Genomic DNA, 17,550 nt, shown 5'->3' on the forward strand with positions numbered 1-17,550 from the left:
CCACTCCCCCCTGGATGCATCTACGGCTCGTCCCGATGATTTCATTACCTCCCTTGGCTGGCTTTTTATCCAATCAGGGGTCTACGCTGGGCAGTTGAGCGTACCAATCACAACGCACTTTCACTTCTGTTATCTAACCGATTACACTTGGCAACACATTTATTTTTTAAGGTTTCAGACCTTTCAATTTGTCTGTATGATTTCCCTCCCAAATCTGAGTCGCACTGCGAACACACCTTCGCGGCTTCGAACGCTATCTTTCTTGACACTGGCAAGCTCGGTTGTAACGGCGGCTTATCTGATTGAATACTGTGAGAATGTGGAGCCAGCAAAGGGAGCCATAGATGCATCCAGGGTACTAGTGGAGATTTATCGTAGCGTATACCCTGGATATTATCGAGGATGTCGCCACCCTAGCCAGGAGAGTAAAGAACATCAGCCGCACAACCAAAGCCCTTGTTGAGGCCGAGTTGAACAGAACAGAAAGTTTATTCTGAGAAAACACCTTCGTCATGTCTTCATAAATCTTAAAGGCACAATGTCACACCACATTGCTCTAAAAATACATAAAGCATTTCTCTCAATAATACTAGCTATCAGCCCTCAGGGAAGCCACCAAATAATATATTTAAAATACAGTTACGTATTTAGATTACAATATTAAATTAAAAAGTCCGAACGAATTAATGTAACGTTGCATTAAATCGACTCTCGCGCCCACTACCGGCCGTACAAGAGAACCCCATAGAATTATGTCCCTTGGAGCGCTATTTACGAATATCCTACGCAGAACCTGTGATTGAAACCAGTTAGGCAAACACCGACAACATCGCGTGCGACAGTTTTCGACGTACGGAGCAATCGTCTACATTCAATATATGGCAAATGGAATCTGTTGGTAAGGGAAATAAGTCTTTTATTGCATCAATAGGAAGCTAAAGTGAGTGCATATCCCCCTAATATATGGAATATAGGCGAAAATATTGTCGAACATGGCGTGACACTGTGCCTTTAATCTGTATCCAAACAGACCATCCCTCCCCATGCCTGCCCTTTGTCCATCTGACTTCATAGCCATTATCTGTAATTACAACAACTATCAATAATGCATCAACCAATTGTATAAACTCAAACACCATTCATGTATATATTTTCCTTGTGCATAATGCTGTGTGGCATTTGCTTGATAACGGTGTCAGCATCTACAGCGAAATATCGCATTTATTGCAATGGAGTGAGTGAGTGTATAGTTTTACGCCGATTTTAGCATTTTTCCAGAAATACCATGGCGGGGCACCAGAAATGGTCTATTGCAATGGAGAAGTTGTCCAAAAAGTGTTCCTCTTGACCCACACAACTTATTACCCAACACGCTTTGTAGTACAAGTATAGACTGCAGACCGAGTTCTACAAAGTGACCTCAGTGCTGGGACCGTTCTCATTCACGTTCGATGATTTCAACGCCAGGATTACTCTGTTGAAGTGGCCCTGGACTCCAACTGGGTCATTATGGATAACAAAATTAAAAGACGCATTAACAGCTCTCACGTTACTTTTGTAAATATATTCATTCTTCCGATACATTTTGGAATAAAAGAAACTTGGAGCAATGATTTAGATTAAGAAAACGTTTAAACAGATTATCAAATTAGTAGTAAGTATGAAGACAAACTATCTATATGTTATATATCTATATCTATATCTATATGTTCATTAACGCTTCGAAATTATCATCACTGAAATGTCACTTAAAGAAAACTTCAAATTTTAATAGCATTTTTCCCTTAAGTCAACTGTACTTTTAGGTTCTAATGCTGTTGATTGCTTATCTGGCAAAGATAACCCCTATTGGAGAGATGTTTTATCTGCTTGGAGAATATTTTATAAAAAACACATCTTTGACCAGCCACTCTGGTTAAACCATTTCTTTAAATCTTCATACATGATAAGAAATTGGTTTAAGTGCGGTATACATTATGTCAGCGATATTTGTAAAGAAAATGGATTTCTCAGTTTTGAAGATGTAAAACAGAGGTACAAAATAAGCGGAACCTTCTTAGACTATCATCATTTGTTAAATAACATTCCAATGAACTGGAGACAACTTGTAGGAAACAGAACTTTCTGCTTAAATCAATTAAACATTAATAGAGTTTACCTAGATATGATCTCAAATATTAAAGGTTCAAGGATATTCTATGATAAATTGATTAAGAACAACGATACCCCTAAAGTACTAGAGTATTGGAAAACTGTCTTTCAGCAGGATATAATGTGGAGTAATGTATTCAGATATTACAGGAAATGCACAAATGATTGTAAGCTGTTAGATTTTCAGTACAGATTTATTTACAGAATAATCTATACAAAGAAAGAACTATTGAAGATGAAGCTAGTTGATAATGATACTTGTACTTTTTGTAAGAATACCTCAGAAGACATATTGCATGTACTTTTTTACTGTGATTTAGTTAAAAACTTTTGGCGAAATGTAGAACAATTTCTAAATGCCCACCTCCAGTGTGATGTCACATTTACAAAATTCACTATCATGTTTGGAATGTTCTCAAACAATAAAATACTAAACCATATTATACTTCTTGCCAAAAGATTCATTTATGTTTCAAGTATAAAACAACAAACACTTTCCCTTGAGGGATTTCTTAAGTTATTAAAAGATATATATACAACTGAAAAATATATAGCTAGGAAAACAATAGCTTAGATCCCTTTATAAGGAAATGGAAACATTTATATACCTTACTATGTGCTAAACATTAAATTCTACTTATAATATCAGCTGAGACTTCCAGACCCTACTCACTACAACCATACTATTCAACCTTACCCCTCCAATTTCATATTCCCTCCACAGAAACTTTAATGACATCTTATGTATCTATATAATTGTTGTAATCTCATGATGTTATATTTATATATATGTATACATGCGTGTATGTATGTGCATATGTATGTATATGTATATATATATGTATATGTGTGCAATACTGTCGTGTATGTATATATTTGCAAAACATCAATACTGTATATATTTTATGTCATATAGAACCTTGCAAAACATCACTATGAAGCTATATACATATATATTTGATGATGTTGTCCTTGTGAGACTTTGCCAGCGTGGCATGACACTGGGCTGCTATTTTTATGTGAGACTTGAAATGGAATCCAAAAAAAACAATTGAAATTGTACGGTTTTGGCGTAATCTCTGCTGTACTGAACATTAGATCTCCCTGTGGTGGACCTGTATAATATGTCTAAAATGGAATTTTATTGTTTCACAGTGGATACGATCTTTAGATTTTCAGAATTAGGAAAAGGAACTTTGGAAAGACCCAGGGAAAACTAACGGGAATAAACTCCGTACAGTTTAAGAAATTACGAACAGCTTAGCCATATGTTACTGAAATTCTGCCAAGATCTCATCGCAGTATACTTAGTAAGTTACGATGTGGTACCCTACCTTTGGAAATAGAAGTCGGTAGATTTACACGCCCTGAAACACCTTTAGATGATAGAATCTGTAAATGTTGTGATGACAATACGATTGAAGACGAAGTTAACATTTTCTGGATAGCTGTCCACTACATTAGAATTTACGATGTGACCTGTGGGAAACTGTAATAAATATTAACCCATTTTTTCTCTCTTGTCGCCTACTGACCAGGCCGCATGTATGCTAGGTAATGTTAAATTAATAAAACCCTCATCTACATTGGTTACTAAAATGTTTACTAGACGCAAACGCACTTTGTAGTCATGTAATTAAATATACCACACTTCACAGTTGGTTGATTAATTTCGTCAACCTAAACAAGCAGACAGACTGAATTGTGAAAGCCCATTGGGTGCCACTCTTTGAAACTTGTCCGAATAGTATAAAGTATCCTAGGAGTGCAAGAGATTTCTGATGTGTCGATGAAATGGTGACTGAGATCGATTTGGATCCCAATGTGTGTGTTTTCTGCCATGATATCATGCCATGCAATAATGTCGTTTCAACTGACCTGGGCCCCGTTCCTCAAAGAGATCGTAGCGCTACGACAGTCGTAAGTCTATGTTAAAGTATGGGAGTTACGATCACCTTAGCGCTACGACAGTCGTAAGTCTATGTTAAAGTATGGGAGTTACGGTCATCTTAGCGCTACGATCACTTTGTGGAACGGGGCCCTGGAATACTAAAAACACACTTGATTTATTTAAAGCCGTACACTTCATCAACCCCTTTTTACAGTTTAATAATTTAAAACATTCCACTCGGATACATATGTGAATACAACCTGGAATCATCTACCTCAATATCTACGTGACTGTACAGAACTTGGTGGTACCTGGAAGTAGACATTTCTTATTACACTGTCAGTATAAAACCTTTGATTTTGAGGGGTTGACGGTGCATGTTGTTTTGAGGGATTAACTCTCTGGGTTATACTAAATTCTGAACTACCTAACGAATTAGGAGCTAGTTGAATATAGGTGACGTGAACTCACCCCGTGTTCACTTTCATGATTGAAATCAATAAAGTTGATATGAACTCACTCATGTTCTTAGTTTGTTTTCACAATTGATTGACATTGATTAAAGAATTAAACACCATCTCAACAATTTGGGTACATAATATGCTGGCCATACCTTCAATTCATCGCTTTCATTATGGTTAACCAGCAGTTAGAGTATAAGTTCATTCCGACTTCACGAGGTGGCAAATATCTGTGTGTCGATGGGTTTATGTTCGGAACGAATCGTAAGAGAAATGCTGCGCCCTGGATGCCCTGGATGTACTGGAGATGTGTAGAGAAAGGCATGTTCTCATTTCGCCTACATTCCAATTCGCCTACAGTCTTAAAACAACATTTCATGGTCTGTTGACTGTTGATTACGCAATGGTAAACTAGTGGCACCCCTATGATCTAAAAGTGGACTCTCCTAGTTAAAGTAGTTGAAGGACAAAAATAATTTATTTCTGTTATTTGTCAGTTATTTATTTATTCTGTTATTTGTCATTTCCCGGTCACGATGATATTCACATTATATCACAAATTCATATCATATCACATTAGTATTAAGGAAGTTAACTTGTGCAGATGTCCATTCAGGAGATAGACATATTGTGTTGGAAAATTAGAGGTTTATAACTAAATTATAATAGCTCTAAATTTGAATTAAAAACTCTACGTGCAGCGTGAGGTTTTAAATACAAAATTTAGAGCTATTATAATTTTATCTCCATTCTACCATAGCCGTGTTATTAAGATTTAAAATAAAACATACTGTATTGGAAAATCAGAGGTATACAATGTGATTATATACCTCTGAATGACTTTGATTAACCACAATCCAGTATTTACTGAAGGCATGGTAGAATCTCACTTCAACTTGATAAGGTGACCAGCCGCGTCGAGGACTTAAAGGGGTGATCTTCAGAACAAATGTATTATGTTACCTACGAATACATAAAAATACCAAAATAGTTGAAGCGTTTTGAACATTTGTGATGTGCTTTCTTTGAATACAAATGTCAGTTGAAACATTTGCTAGATAAAATTTAAGGTGTAATGATTTTAGTTCAGTTTCTATTTCCATCAGTGAAAATGACATTGCTACTTTCCGACAGACACCAAACAAAGATAAAACCTTAAACTGGTTGTAAACAGTCTTTATTCACATGTCCTATGCATTTAGATAAACAATTTCCAAACTGTTCGATGTTTTAATATACCAACTATGATTTAATTTGACATATATAAACGTTTATGAAATACAAGGAATTATGCGATATTTGTTTCATTTTTTATTCTTGCACCCAAAATTTATTTTTTGATGCATTTTCAAATTTATTTGTACTTACCGAAAGTCCCACCCGTTGTCTCCCAGATGAATAAGATAAATATGTAGCAATGATTTGTTTGTGAAAAGAACACTAAGTGGTGCTATTTCACTTACACCAAACAAAGGTACCAAAATGTAAAACCTGAGGTTATAAAACATGAAAGAAACCATGATATGGCTTCAGTGTTTCTATAGTCATTAACATATTGTGCATGCAGAACAACAGTGAATTTGGATGTTAGGCAACACACAATCCATCTAATCACAGGATATACAAGGTATGATGTTGGTATTTGTAGGCAATTCAGAAAACGAGCCTTCAACTTCACTGATCCACAAACTTGTCACTTTTAGAGATTAGTGATGGCAACTGATTTTCATAAGAGGCAAATATGTTGACTTTACATTGGTAAAAAGAATTATAAGGTGCAAGCAATTCTACTTTGGACACCTTATACCTAGCTGTGTACACTTGTCGTTGGAATCGAACACATATCCTTATAACAACAGTCGATCAAGATGTAGTGTGACACTGACCAATGAGTCTGGTTCATTATAAGAGTAGGGGTGAAATTTTTAATCCCAATTAGCCTACAGTATTTTGTATGCGAAATGGGATGTAGGCGAAAAACTGCAACTCGACTGTCGACTCGACAGAGCAGCAACTGAATGAAATCCGCCTAGTATAGTATGGTGCTGGTTAGAGATTTCCTCATAAGGGAAGGAAGTACAGCAACATCAACAGCAGCATAGACATTTTGAGGGATGATTTGTCTGCAGGCAGACTTAGTGTACTTGTGTACGCAGACGCAGTTTTATACTTAATGAAACTACAGTGAAATCTGAATGTGTACTATGTATCATTAAATTGTTTTATCATGCGTGTAAAATAAAATGATGAAAATAATTTGCGCTAAGATGTCCATTCAATGAATTGTTTTGTTGGAATTATATTTTGTTTTGTTGCCATATCACGAGTAGAGTAAAATATTCTCTAAAATCTGGTATATTTTATATATATCACTTCGTTGTACAATTTTTTTTATTTTCCATTTGCGAATTCAGTGTTACCCGCATGCTTATCGTCACAGATTATGTCCATTGTTCTCCAAATGCGGTCAACCTGAAAATCCCTGCATTGTCCCCCGTTGTTACAAACATCACAAAATGTCTACTTCACGGACATCAAACCGGTTGACACATGTCACAGGTTTCAAAATACGCAGAACGATGTTCATGATGTTGATCACTGTATTGTCTGGTCCAGACTCGATTATTTACAGACCGCCGCCATACAGCTGGAATATTGCTGACGGCGTAAAACTAAACTCACTCAGATTAGCTTATAAGTACAAACAAAAATCCATTGAATTGTGTTCCATGTTTCTCTAGCCTTTCATCATCTCTCAGTGTCTGTTTTATATGTAATTCTAAGTCTCTTGCTTTGAGCATGTTGTACATCGAAAACAATTAGTAGAAACACCATCCAGATTACCTGACAAGAGTTCCTTATTGCGGGTCTATGGTAATTACTCAACCATATAAATGTAGATGTGATGTGGTTAATGTATAACGTGTTATGAAATAAGCGGTTGAAGCGAAGCAAGAGAGGGATTATCAGTTGAGTTCCAAAAATCCAAAAACGCAAAGCAGTAACCGCTAACAAATTGACTGAATTATCATTCACGGAGAGAAAAACAAAAACAAAAGCAACAACTAGTCCCGTGGAATTGTTCTTTATCGGTGCTGCATTTGATTAAGTGATCAAATATGTTAGAAGAAAGGTATTTCCGTATTATTTGGCAAATCCCATCCTGGAAGAGATTATGCTTACTTTACTTCTGTGTATACACTTTAATACTTGAACTGGGATGAATGTTGTTGTCCGGAGGATCATATAATTGAGTATACATAGAATTATCGTCATTCTATGTGGGATTTTATAGAAATATATTTGATTATTTTGATCTTGAACGTTTTTCAACTGATAAGATTGTGTGCTCACTTTTGAATATACATTTTATGAAAGGGAGATTTTTTTCAGATGTAGATGTTTTTTCATTTTTTTTTATTATTACAGCATAAGAAGCAAGTATACTGTTATGTGTAAAAAATAATTAAAAATAAATAAACATCGTTTGAGAAACTGCATTTAATGATTACCAACCATTCAGGTCAGACATAAAATGTGTAGGCCGAACACATGAGTACATTCAATAAAATATTTAAAATATATTCATTGTAATGGATACACTTGTATAATTATATAAAAAATCTCTTTTCATTCTCGGATATTGATTCACATCTATTGATTCGCCGATGAGGAGGGATGCGATTCTCTAGAGTATTTACCATCTTACGGGTACTAAATGTCGTGGAATAATCACTATTCTGTGCGGATTCTTTAAACAGTCTGTATATCTATTTCTATTATACCTTGAAGTTGTATTTAACGTCATTATATAGAAAATGGATAAGATAAATGAAGAACAAGCTGGTTTTAGATAGGGATACTCAACTGTTGATGACATTTTTATTCTGCACACTGATGTACAAAACATTTGATTCAGTGAAGAGAAATAAGCTATAATATCTATTACCATTCGCAGATGGTATCATTCTTTTTTCTAATGCTACTATACTTTGAACTTAATTTTAACGTCATAATAGATTTTGAAAATATTTATTTTGTACATATGTTAGCCAAAAATATAACAAAAATGTTTTTAAGACGCAATTTACATGAGTCTACTTAAAACATTATATACTTTCTAAACATATTTTCAGCACAATTTAACGTATGATATTGTGTAATGCTCTATATAATTTAAATGCTATTCTCTTTTAACACAATGGTTGTCTATTCGCTCTATGTTTTTTATTCATATAGTTCGTTTAATACTCTATTTTGTAATATGCTTTTTTATATTTCACAAGTTTTAAATGTTTAGTGTCTCAGAAGCCAGTAATGGCTGGATGACAGTTTTTATATAACTACTTTGAATGCTTTGATTATACCTATTGTAACTGTCATGTGACACTTTAATAAAATACCTTTATCTGCCTGTCTATAAACAAAATAGACATTATCCAGAATCATGGTCGACGAGAATAATTGTTCCAATACACAAACAAGGTTATTTAAATAACATGCACAATTATAAAGGGTATTAGCCCTCTTAGTACATACTGCAGGAAGTTTGTATATGATAAATAAAGAACAAGCTGGTTTTAGAGGCGAATACCCAACTGTTAATGACAGTTTTATTCTTGACACTATTGTAACAAACAGTTGATTCATTGAAGAGAAATAAGGTATAGAATCATCAACATCACACGATCTAAGTAGAACAATAAATAAATGCAGTAAAGGCGTGTGTACGACATAATAATAAAACAAATCCGAGGCTTTTTTTAGCCAGTTATGAGTTTTAATTTCAAGAAAAAGATGACAAGCTGAAGCCTGAAAAACTTGGGTCTCTTCTCCCACATCAACCTAACATCGTGATGCAACTGAAATATTGTGCAAGCTTGAACAATGAAAATGTGAAGAAAAACAACCCAAGTGTGCATTGAAGAATTTTTTTGAGAAAAACGGAAACTATGGTAACAAAGATTGCCTCTGATAAAACCGCCGGCCCCAAATATTTACTGGTCCCCTTTGGCCCTCTGATTGCTGACGGGTGGCGCGATAGGACAGTTCTTCAGTTGACTGGTTTAACATTTTTCAGGAATTATTAAATAACATGGCAAACAGTGTTTAAAGACGATTTATTGCCGAACTTATTCTACATTTAAACACAAAATTGGAATTGGATCCCTCTCGGCTGGTACTGCGGCCTGTGTCGAGGAAAATGTTTCCACCAAACGATGTTTGATGTTTTTTCTCGACTTTTGGTTTTACTTTCTTTCATTCTTCAACATAGTATTGCGAATCTAGGAATAAGAGATAAAGTAAACACCGTTATTCCAAATGACCATCCGTAGTTAATATATTGACAGGACCGCGGTTATACTGAAACTTCACGTCCAGGAAAATATAATGTGTTAAGCTGAAGTCGTATATGTTTACTGAAATACTGTTTTGAGTTTTTAACAACCGTTACGTACCCTTATCACCTGCTTTCATATTCAGTTCTCATACGTTCATCGCTTCTGTTATCAGTTCTTTCATCGTCATCGTCATCTTCATCGTCATCTTCATCTTCATCGTCATCGTCATCGTCGCCGCTGTCGTTATCAGATACATCATTGTCTACGCTCGTAAGGCCATTGTCGTTGGTTCTAGCTGTATCATCATTGTCGGCAACAGTTGTATCATTACCTCTCCCAGACTCATCGTCGTTGATAACACGTGTATTATCAGATGCAGCATTGTCTCCCTTCCTAGACTCATCGTCATCGGTATCAGTTGCATCATCGTTTCTGCTTCTACGGTCGTCATCATCATCGATATCACTTCTATAAGTGTCTCTCTTCCTACGGTCATTGTAGTCGTCCGTATCAGCTGAATCATCATCTTCATCGCTGTAATCGTCGTCGTCCTCTTCATCATCATCATTATCCTCATCGTCGTCGTTATCACTAGTATCATCATCATCGTCACCATCCCTACTGTCTGCTGTATCATCATCATCGTCGTCGTCGTCGTTGTTATCGTCCTCATCATCATTATCACTAGAATCATCATAATTGTCACCATCGCCACTGTCGACGCTTCCATTTCTATCATCATCATCATCATCATCAGCTGAATCGTCATCGTTATCAGTTTCATCATCACTGTCGTCGTTATCAGCTGAATCATCATTGTCATCGTTATCTGCTCTATCACCACCATCATCGTTATCAGTTCTATCACCATCGTCGTCGTCGTCGTCATCATCATCATCATCATTGTCGTCATCATTATCAGCTGAATCGTCATCGTTATCAGTTTCATCATCACTGTCGTCGTCATCATCGTCATCATCGTCATCGTTATCAGCTGAATCGTCATCGTTATCAGTTTCATCATCACTGTCGTCGTTATCAGCTGAATCATCATTGTCATCGTTATCTGCTCTATCATTACCATCATCGTTATCAGTTCTATCACCATCGTTGTCATCATCATCATCATCATTGTCGTCATCATTATCAGCTGGATCGTCATCGTTATCAGTTTCATCATCACTGTTGTCATCATCTGAATCATCATTGTCATCGTTATCTGCTCTATCATCACCATCATCGTTATTAGTTCTATCACCATCGTCGTCGTCATTATCAGCTGAATCATCACCGTCATTATTGTGAGTTATATAATCATCGGTTGCGTAATCAGCTGAATCATCGTGGTCGTCATTATCAGTTCTATCATTGTCGTCATATGATGAATCATTGCCGTCATCATAATAAGTTCTATCATCATCTTCGTTGTCATCATAGCTGTCATCATCGTAGTAGTTCTCAGTACTACCATTATCGTCGTCTTCGTTAGAATCATCGTCGCTCCTCCTTCGCTCATAGTCTTCGTTATAATAGCCTTCGTTATCACCGCCTCTCCACTCAGGTCGAACTCTTCCCCTGTTCACTAAACCTTCGCCAGTGTCTTTTCTTTGATAAAATGAACCAGTGTCCTCAGCATCTTCGTTATCAGTTGTATCACCGCCTCTCCTCTCAGGTTGAACTCTTCCTGTCCTCTCAGGTCTAACCCCTCCTGTCCTCTCAGGTCGAACTCTTTCTTTCCTCTCAGGTCTAACCCCTCCTGTCCTCTCAGGTCGAACACTTCCTGTTCTCTCAGGTCGAACTCCTCCTGTCCTCTCAGGTCGAACACTTCCTGTCCGCTCAGGTCGAACCCCTCCTGTCCTCTCAGGTCGAACTCTTTCTTTCCTCTCAGGTCTAGCCCCTCCTGTCCCTCTCAGGTCGAACCCCTCTGTCCCTCAGGTCGAACCCTCCCTCAGGTCGAACCCCTCCTGTCCTCTCAGGTCGAACACTTCCTGTTCTCTCAGGTCGAACTCCTCCTGTCCTCTCAGGTCGAACACTTCCTGTCCTCTCAGGTCTAACCCCTTCTGTCCTCTCAGGTCTAACCTTTCCTGTCCTCTCAGGTCTAACCCTTCCTGTCCTCTCAGGTCTCACCCTTCCTGTCCTCTCAGGTCGAACCCTTTCTGTCCTCTCAGGTCGAACCCTTCCTCTGTCCAGTAAACCTTGATCAGTGCCTTTTCTTTGAAAAGTGGAACGGTTGTCCTCAGCTTCTTCGATGTCAGTTGCATCACCGCCTCTCCTCTGAGGTCGAACCCTTCCTCTATCCACTAAACCTTGACCAGTGCCAATTCTTTGAAAAGTGGAACGGTTGTCCTCAGCTTCTTCGATGTCAGTTGCATCACCGCCTCTCCTCTGAGGTCGAACCCTTCCTCTATCCACTAAACCTTGACCAGTGCCAATTCTTTGAAAAGTGGAACGGTTGTCCTCAGCTTCTTCGATATCAGTTGTATCCAAGTCAATCCTTTCAGGTCTAACCCCTCCTCTCCTCTCAGGTCTAACCCTTCTTTTCCTCTCAGGTCTATCCCCACCTCTCCTCTCAGGTCGAACCCTTCCTCTCCTCTCAGATCGAACCTTTCCTGTCCTCTCAGGACGAACCCCTCCTCTCCTCTCAGGTCGAACCCTTCTTCTTTCCACTAAACCTTGACCAGTGCCTTGTCTTTGAAAAGTGGAACCCATGTCCTCAACATCTTCGTTATCATATGCATCACCGCCTCTCCTCTCAGGTCGAACCCGTCCTCTGTCCACTAAACCTTGAAAAATGTCTTTTCCTTGATAAGTGGAACCAGTGTCTTCAGCTTCTTCACGAAGATCGTTTCTTCCTGCCAAGGAAGAAGATAATGTTAAGTTCATCTTAACAATGTCTCACAGCTTAAACTAGTTACCGGTTGACATGGACATGCGTTTTACGCCGCTGGTAGTGATATCCCAGCAGCATCACGGGAGGAGATACCAGCAACTGGCTGCACACATTCTACAAAATTACATTGTACGATTGTGTCGGAATATCATTACAAAGGTATCTTTCAAAATTTCAACATTTCACCATAGCCTAACATTCTTTATAGAATACACGCTTATATCAACCTATAATACCATGACAGATTTTGAATTGTCACCTAATCCCTGTTCAAATTGAGGCAGACAACACTGCCCATTCCCAATTTATTGACTCAGCCAAGTATAACCAATTATAACACCATACTGATGAAGAATTTCCATGATTTATGCCAAAATATTGTGTCCTACACCATCCATAGATCTTACCATCAAGTAACGCTGATGTGGAAACCTGTATATATGCATACACCAGTATGGAACTACCCGGGGTATATAAACAGAAGGGTCAGCCACACTCATCAAGAACCATACCAGTAAATGTAGCTTTCTTCACTTCAAGATCTATTTCGCAAAATTTACCTTGTACACAGCATCTGTTAATTTACTAAAATACCCAAAATAAGCTCCCTATTTCTCAGAACTATAGCAAAGTATAGACACCATCATTGAACATATGTCTGGAACAGATCATGTTACCAATCTATAACAGTTTTATTAGCTTGAGATGCTAGGCATGTGCAGGCTTTTCTCCATACAAGTAAAATGACACAATAACTCAACAGGGCTACCGTTATAACATCATTTCTATGGGCCACCATTTCTTCAGACAATAATGTTTTATTTTATCACTCCCTGTATCATTACAAACGTTTCCCAGAACATTAAACTTCTTTTGGAGTAAATTACAAGTTCGTGTCAGCAACACCAGCAAACATAAGTACACACAAGTTAGCATGGAACTGATTTATACAAAATAATGGCGCCCACTCTTTTTCTAATTTTTTAAAATGTAGCTCATTTATCATGAAAATACCGGTCTGGCAGGTACCGACGGAAAAATGAAAACCAAGATGAGAATACACTTCTTTTCAAAACACGCTTTTAAGTGAGAATACATTGACGCAATAGTATTATAAAACTTGCCAGAGAGCATAGCTTTTTGCAATGACTGTACGTCCACGCCATGCCTATGTGTGTTAAATGCCTTCGAAATATTTATGATGAGACAGTAAAATCTCTTCCTTTTCTTACAGCAGTGCTTTTAGAGTGAGCGAGTGAGTGAGATTAGTATTACGTCGCACTCAGCAATATTCAAGCTAAATGGCGGCGGTCTGTAAATAATCGAGTCTGAACCAGACATTCCATTGATCAACAGCATGAGCATCGATCTGCGCAACTGGGAAACGATGACATGTGTTAACCAAGTCAGCGAGCCTGACCACCCGATCCCGTTAGTCGCCTCTTACGACAAGCATGGGTTGTTGAAGAGAAATATTAACCTGGATCTTTACGGGTGTCATTTTAGAATTTGGGAAGTGCAATATCGACAAACTACACGGATAGCAACTTCTTTTATTGCGATACCGATTCGTGTACCGTTGTCAAGCAGGACACTTGACAACGGTACACGGATCTGTATCGAAACAATAGAAGTTGTTTTTCATAAAGTTGAGACACAAGCCTGTAAAGTAAACATTCCATATACAGAGTACGTTTTCCTGAAGCCCGGCTTAATTAATGATATCATTCTTTTCACACCAAATCTGCAGCCTTTTATTTAAAAAATGGAAGCAAATGTTTTGCAGAAAGCGCCAATCAGAAACATACCCCTGCTGTTTGTTTTTATCGTTTTACTACCAGATTTCGCTAAGTGCATAATATGATACCTTATCCCACCTGTTAAGGTTGATATGAAACATAAGTGTAAGCGCTTGAAAAAATTATAATCTGTATAGTAATTATTTTTTGTTCGCATGTGTCATTGGTCAATGCAGTGCATGCTGTCGCTGTAGTCTGTAGGCGTATCTACGCAAAGACGATTATACAGATTGTTACTCGCTTTTCATCCGTGATAGTGTCGAAAATACCCTCTACAACTCTGTTTTCTTTAAGAATTTTGGAACAATTTGTGGCATCCAGTGGCCTGTCTTTCCGTTCCTTTAAAAAGTGAGTACTACGAAGGCTCGAATAATGTTCACAGACGTGTGTCGATATCCCGGGCTTGTATGCCTTGGAGTGAGTGTGATATTGGTTTAATGCTGTTTTGAACACCATTTCGGCTACTTGACTTGATACGAGAGTAGCACCCGGAGTGCCGCAAGTTTTAGACGGTTACCATTTCGGTGAAACAACGAGTAAATGTATGATACTGAGACACCTACAATCATTAATCTGGGATGTCGGTATTTAAGCTATAAGCTTTCTCAACTAGCTGACATTTCATAGAAACCACGAAGCATCACCATAAGCCGTTATAGCCATTTGAAAAGTCAAATTGTTATTGATATATAACCTATCAAGCTTAGATTTGTTTCTTCCACACACTTGCGAATTTTGGACTTTTGTCATGATCAAATACACAAATGGCTAAATTGGGTGAATATGGTTAAATTCTTGAACATCCTGTTCAAATGATGACGTTTTGTACCGCATATTTTCAATGTTTCTAAGAAAATCTGACGTTAGCGACTTGCTGATGTTCAGTATCAGAAAATTCTTAAAACCCCCGAAACCTTTTAATACCGTTAGCCTTACGCACATGGCGCCGTTGAGGCAAGGAAGTGTTGCTCTCATTCATAGCAACTTCTGACAGTATTCGCAATGAGCTATATAGTTTCATGTCAGAAATCATCCCGTGGGCCCAAAGAGACCTGATCACACGTCGTCATTTCAAAATGAAATCCTTTTTGGAAATTTCTATTCAAAAGCAAAGTACTAACCTCGAAACAGCCTTTTGGAACTGAAGCCGGCCGCAAGAACTACATCTGCAAAAGTCAAGGGGATGATGTCAAGATAGTGAACAACGTCCACAGTAACTGTCGCATCTGAACATAATTAAAGGCAAGATGTTCAATTGCTGACGCACCTGTATGATGGAATTATCGTTTAGATAGTTGGGGGAAGACAAGTTCAGTACTACATTTTAAAGTATACTGGACAATAAAAGTTAGGAATTTTGGTATTTTTATGATTAATATTTTATCAGTGTGTCAATACATAAATAGATCATTATTCATAATTTCAAAATTTACATATATCCCTAACTATTTTTGTCCAGTATATAAAGGAATAATAGTTTAAATAATGGGTGAAAAAGATGTTCGTTACTACACATGTAAAGTATAATGGAATTGTTTGTTAAATAGTTGAGGGAAGACATGTTCATTACCGAAGATGTGAAGTAAAATGGAAATATCACATAAACAGTTGGGGAAAAACATGTTTAAACACTGATCTAACAATACAAGCAAGATGCTTAATGGATGACAACTTGTTTATCCAGTTCCAATGCGACGTTTCGGTATGGATCCTTCCTCTATTGTCACTCTTGCTTGAACACGATAACAGAAAAACAAAGTTGTTGATAGTTGATCCATAAGGTATCGTGTCTTTTTTCTGACTTATTTGAACTTCTAAAAATGCAGCTCGACTTATTAAACACATGCTGCCTAATTCGCTCGTCAGTTTTTCCAACCTTGTTTCTGACCCGTCACGGGACGCGACCAGGCACTGCACATTGTAACGCTCAACACCACTCGTTACATGTACAGTCACCTGAAGCAGCATGTGATTATGTAACCATTGTGGTGCATTGGTAGAAGTATAGATAACATATGTACTTACATGTCAGCAAGAGAAAGGATAACGCAACCTTGGTCCTCATCGTGCAGAAACCGAAGTTCTCGAAAAGTCCTCTCAAAAAGTGTGGAAGCTTCTGAGGCAAGCAGGTCGGATGTACGATTTTTATACCAACAGCAAAAGACATATACCCATATCTCTTAAATATTACGTCGTGTAATGACCTGGTAAGAGTGACATTCAGCTCCGCCGTCTATCACAGTAAAGGGGCGGTTCTTTCTGATACAGTAATCACTTCAAATTTGAAGACATGAACCAGCGGAAACGGAGAATGTTTACTCGACAGATTGTAGTAACGGTAAGATATGATCATACGTTCAAATCAGTGCACAAGTTGCACAAAACAACCGTATATATATGTATATAAATTACACCTTGCAAAAACGGCTGTATGGTTGGGCGTAAGGGCTTTATTCAATGAATCATCAGTAAAATCACAGTTAATTCGAGATGGATGAGTTTATACCAGCTCCCCTTTAACTACAAAAAATACAACAATCTTATCTCACTTATATTTCCCTTCATCCTTGATTTATACTTGATTCCAATCAGATGTTGGTATTCACTGGTATTACCAAAAGTTTATTTATTTATTTATCCATAATATATTTATGGATAAATGGATAAATAAACCTTAGCCAGGCAAACACTTTTCTATTTAATACGATGTCCATAACATATTTATGGGTATCGTTTTAAATAAAAAAGCGTTTGCCTGGCTAAGGTTTTGCAACCTGCCATTAATTGGCTTATCTTGTCACACGTCCCTGTAATACACAGAGGAAATGTTATCGTAGTCAGGTAATTCATTGCGGATGCTTGGCCGGTTTTCCTGTCCCTAATTTGGTGGCACAACCCACATAAAACATGTCAGCTGGTACACATTTCCTCTTATAGGGCGAAATGACAAATTCCATGAATCTAATAAAGCTATGTCATTTGTTTTCTTTAATAATATTCCACAGATATCTCAGTG

General features: G+C 37.5%; 1 protein-coding gene across 1 annotated transcript; it reads right to left on the reverse strand.

The window, feature by feature from the left end:
- Positions 1-1,407: 1,407 nt before the first annotated feature.
- On the reverse strand, positions 1,408-16,599 carry LOC124271227 (serine-aspartate repeat-containing protein F-like). The gene is made up of 7 exons (XM_046706305.1): positions 16,560-16,599; positions 15,656-15,700; positions 11,973-12,697; positions 11,549-11,745; positions 10,552-11,450; positions 10,177-10,470; positions 1,408-1,499 (listed from the first exon to the last, which is right to left on the reverse strand). The coding sequence occupies exons 1-7, from the start codon at positions 16,597-16,599 to the stop codon at positions 1,408-1,410; spliced, it is 2,292 nt and encodes a 763-aa protein (XP_046562261.1).
- Positions 16,600-17,550: the final 951 nt, after the last annotated feature.

This window comes from Haliotis rubra, unplaced genomic scaffold (assembly GCF_003918875.1).
Source record: "Haliotis rubra isolate DU_JTF1 unplaced genomic scaffold, ASM391887v1 Scf159, whole genome shotgun sequence".
Classification (NCBI taxonomy): Eukaryota; Metazoa; Mollusca; class Gastropoda; order Lepetellida; family Haliotidae; genus Haliotis; species Haliotis rubra.